Below are 3,978 nucleotides of genomic sequence, written 5' to 3' on the forward strand. Positions count from 1 at the left end.
ATGTCAAATCAACCGAGTATGGGATTCAAGAAGCTTCCACGGATCGAAAAGAAACCTTCTGCTCTCCAAAATGTACATAATTCACAAACTCATAGCCATAATACAAATTCAACGCCATCAACACCGTCTACCTCAAATCAGGCAATGTTGGCAAAAGATAAAGAACGAGAAAAGGAGAAAAGGAGGAAAGAAAGGGAGATGGAACGGGAACGAGAGGCTCGAAAAGAGATGAAAAGGAAAGAGACAAAAGAAGAGAGACATAAGAGGAAAGAGATGGAAAGAGCGAAACGGGAAGAAGATGAGCGACGGGAACGGAAACGTGAGAAGCAGAGGATAAAAGAAAAAGAGGAGAGGAGAAAAGAGAAAGAGAAGGAACGAAGAAAAGCTGAAAAGGAGAAGATGAAGAAGAAGAAACATCGGAAAGAGGATGACAGTGATGAGTCTGGATCCACTTCGAATGAGGAGTTGGATCTGGATGTAAAGAAATCAACAAAAGAATTGACTCAAGAGGAGAAAGATCATCAACTTGCTTTGATTCTTTCGAAAGGAAGCATCTATGATAACCTGAATTCAAGGAGGAGAAGTGATCGGAAAGGACACGATTCACTGGACAAGTTGAGACAGAAGAATCAAAATGCTTCTGGACCGGTGAGTAGTTTATATTGAGAGCATTGAAACCTAATTGTTTCGATAGACTTTACAGAGACGTGTACTCATCGAATCGTCGGAAGACGATGAAGGAGATGATGACGACGACAAGAAATCAGAGTCTTCGAGTGGAGAAGCAAGTGAAACTGAGCAACAACGATTCCTGGCTCCTCCATCAATTCCATCAACGACTGCATCAACATCTGAAACTGTGAAAGAACAGAAGCACAAGAATCACAAGGAAAGAGAGAAAGGAGAACTTTCTTCGTCTTCTGAAGATGAGGAGAATCACGGCGATGAGTTCCTGAGTCATCAGAGGCAACAAGAGGAACGAGAGAATCGGAAAAGACAGAAGAGTTTGACGAACTATTCGTCAGATGAGCAAGCGGAAAGGATAAAACGAAGTAGGAGAGAGGATAATGAAGACGTGAGTTGATTGAAGTTATAGATATTCAGAAATAAATTATTTCTATTCCAGGTGATGCGTCAGAATATGCAGCGGACAATTGAGGAGCAGAAGCTGAGGAAACGAAAACTGGCGCAACGTCTTAGTTCTGAAGATGAGTCGAAACGGAAGGCGAAACAACGTGACTTCCGTGATATTCCACATGAAGATGTATCGGATGAAGAGGAGATTGAAGAGGCTTCTAGAATTAGACGACAGTCTACAAGTAGTGTCACAAGTAATCACGGAAGAAAAGAGAAGAGTGGAAAGACTCCTCTACGAGTTGTCACTCCAGCTGTAACTCCACTCCAATCGCCCAAGATCTTGTCTCCAAAGATTATTTCTCCGAAGATTCTGTCACCAAAGATTTTGTCGCCAAAAACATCGATTTCGTCTACAAAACGTTCTTCTATCTCTGATACAGATCCTCTGATTTCTCCAAGACCTCGGAATAGGACGACGTCATCCACTTCGACTGCTACAACCTCGTCGAAGCCAGATACATCTTCAGTCACAGAAAAACTATTCTCGCCACCAGCATCTGCCAAAAACAGCGTATCGTCAATCGATGATCTCTCGATTCGTGAGGAGTTTAATGCCAATTCAGCAGTTGCCAGTCCGATGAGTACAACTGGAAAACCAATGGTCTTAACGAAGGCCGCGATGAAGGCATTCAATTCAACACCGCCTAAGAAGGTTAGTTTTCAGTTTTCTGTCTTTTTCTTTTTTTTGGTTTTACTTTCTCATGCTCGGAATGATGGCTGTTTGTATATGAGCTGTTCGTGTTGTATGATATGGTTACGCTTTATGTTATTTTAGCAGAGCAGTTCATCGGGTCCGCATGATTCCTCGTCCGCATCATCATCGTCTTCAACTTCGGAAGGATCCTCGTCGTCTGATGAAGAAAGTTCTGATGACGAGACATTGAAGACCGTGGAACCAGTTGTAAAATCAGATGAAGTCGCTGTGAAATCAGGAGTTTCTCAAGATGATTCACCTCTGCTTCCTCCTTCCTCCTCAGCTGATTCTCCGGTTGCTCCATTCGTTACTCCACCAGAAGTGGTTGCTCCGGAGAAAAGTGCTGAACCTGAACTGGCTCCAGTTGTTCTTCCAGCTCCAACGGTTTCTCCGGTGTCAGCTTTAGAACTTGTAGAAGAAGAAAAGGCTGTATCTCCAGCTCTTCCGATTCTACCAGCGAATGAGGTTGAGGAAGAAGATCAGAACGGTAGTGCTAAAGAAACGGATGAATCGGTGTTGAATGTTGAAAGCGATGGAATTCAAGAAGAAGTTCAGAAACCAGTCGAATCGGATCCAATTATCGAAGAACCACGTCCAGAAGCAGATCCTGAGCCAGAATCTGAAAGTGTTCCAAGTCCTGCCGTGAAATTGCTTGTCTCACCAACTCAATCCGAAGTGAATTCAAGTGAAGAACCACCTCCACCATCTCGTACAATCATCTCGGATCAGGTAAGAAAAGCATGCATTCACCACACTGTGACAGTAGTTCTTCGCACACATCTTTCTCTTTGCTTTACGTTTTTCGAGAGTTTTAGATTTTGTGCCAAGTTAGAATTTGATTTGAATTAGTAGGTAACATTGATATTTTTCTTCAGGAAACGGATCAGGCTGTTCAATCGATATTCGATGAAGAGGAAGCAGATGAATTCCCACAATATCCAGATTTCGTAATGACGAATGAAGAGAAGGAAGTAACTGAAAAGGTAAATATAATTCCCATTAAAAATTAAAAAGTAAATTGAAATTTTTCAGGAGCTACCTGCACCCGTGGAAAAGACGAAATCTCTGACGAGCAGTTCATCTGACAGTACAAGTAGTGAAGACATCTCTCCGAAACCATCGACATCTTCCGTGGAACCAATGATTGATATTCAAGAAGACATGGAAAAAGATGAGAATTCCAGCTTCTACCATAAACTCAATTCAACCGAACAAGTGACGAACACTCTTGATTCTGCAAATGAGCCAACTCCAATGAGAATCGTAGAAGATGACGAGGAAGAGATACGGGTGGAAAAGGAGAAGGAAGCTGAAAAGATTGTTGTCGCCGATGACGATGAGGACGACGATTACGGAGAGAAACCTCTGGAAATAGTCGAATCATCATCAGAACGAACTCCAACTCCTGAGTTGATTCCTAACGAGAAAATGGTAGAATCAGTTGAGAAACCAGTTGAAGTTCCAATCAAGGAAAACCATCAAGACAATCATCAAGTAGTTCAAGCACCGGTCCAACCAACGAAACCGCTGGAAGTGATAGTGTCTCAATCCAACTCTCAACAACAGTCGCAACATCAAGTCATCCAACCATCTCCACGACCTGCTTTCACTCCTATTCCACAACAATCCACTGCCCAACCGGTATCTGTTGTCCAGCAGCCTAAACCATCTCCAGCCGCTGGAACAACTCAAACTTTCGATCCGAGGATCTTTGATGAGTTGGTGAAAAATGGAAAGCTCCAAGAGCTTGCTGCATTACTGGAATCGAATCCCCAAGCCAAACAATCTCTTCGACCAGAAACAGCTATGGTGCTTCAACAATTGTTCCTGAATGCAGCACGCGCGTCTGGAAATGCACCTCTAGCCGCTGAGATGACGCAGGCACATGTGAACTATTTGGCTGAAGGACAAGAACTACATGCTAGTGCGAATGCCAAGATGTTACAGGAGTTGAAAGATAATCGACGAGTTGAAGAGGAAAGTTTCAAGCGGAAAAAAGAAGAAAACGATCGGAAAGTAGAACAGAATCGACAGGAGAGTGTGAGAAAAGGAGAGGATAAGGTGAAGATGCAGGCAATGAGAGCTACACAGAATGTTCAACAGAGTGAACGACTTAAAATGGATCATGCGATGAGTTTGATACCTCC

At 43.0% G+C, this 3,978-nt stretch overlaps 1 protein-coding gene across 1 annotated transcript; it reads right to left on the reverse strand.

Annotated features, from left to right (window-relative positions):
* Nucleotides 1–678: 678 nt before the first annotated feature.
* GCK72_005297 (uncharacterized protein) lies at nt 679–2,537 on the reverse strand (the record flags this gene model as incomplete). The annotated part of the gene is made up of 5 exons (XM_053725122.1): nt 679–851; nt 1,374–1,781; nt 2,091–2,239; nt 2,286–2,450; nt 2,497–2,537. 5 exons carry the CDS (start codon nt 2,535–2,537, stop codon nt 679–681), a joined length of 936 nt encoding a protein of 311 aa, XP_053589316.1.
* Between the last annotated feature and the right edge of the window lie 1,441 nt (nt 2,538–3,978).

The sequence above is a fragment of the Caenorhabditis remanei genome, chromosome II (genome assembly GCF_010183535.1).
Source record: "Caenorhabditis remanei strain PX506 chromosome II, whole genome shotgun sequence".
Lineage (NCBI taxonomy): Eukaryota > Metazoa > Nematoda > Chromadorea > Rhabditida > Rhabditidae > Caenorhabditis > Caenorhabditis remanei.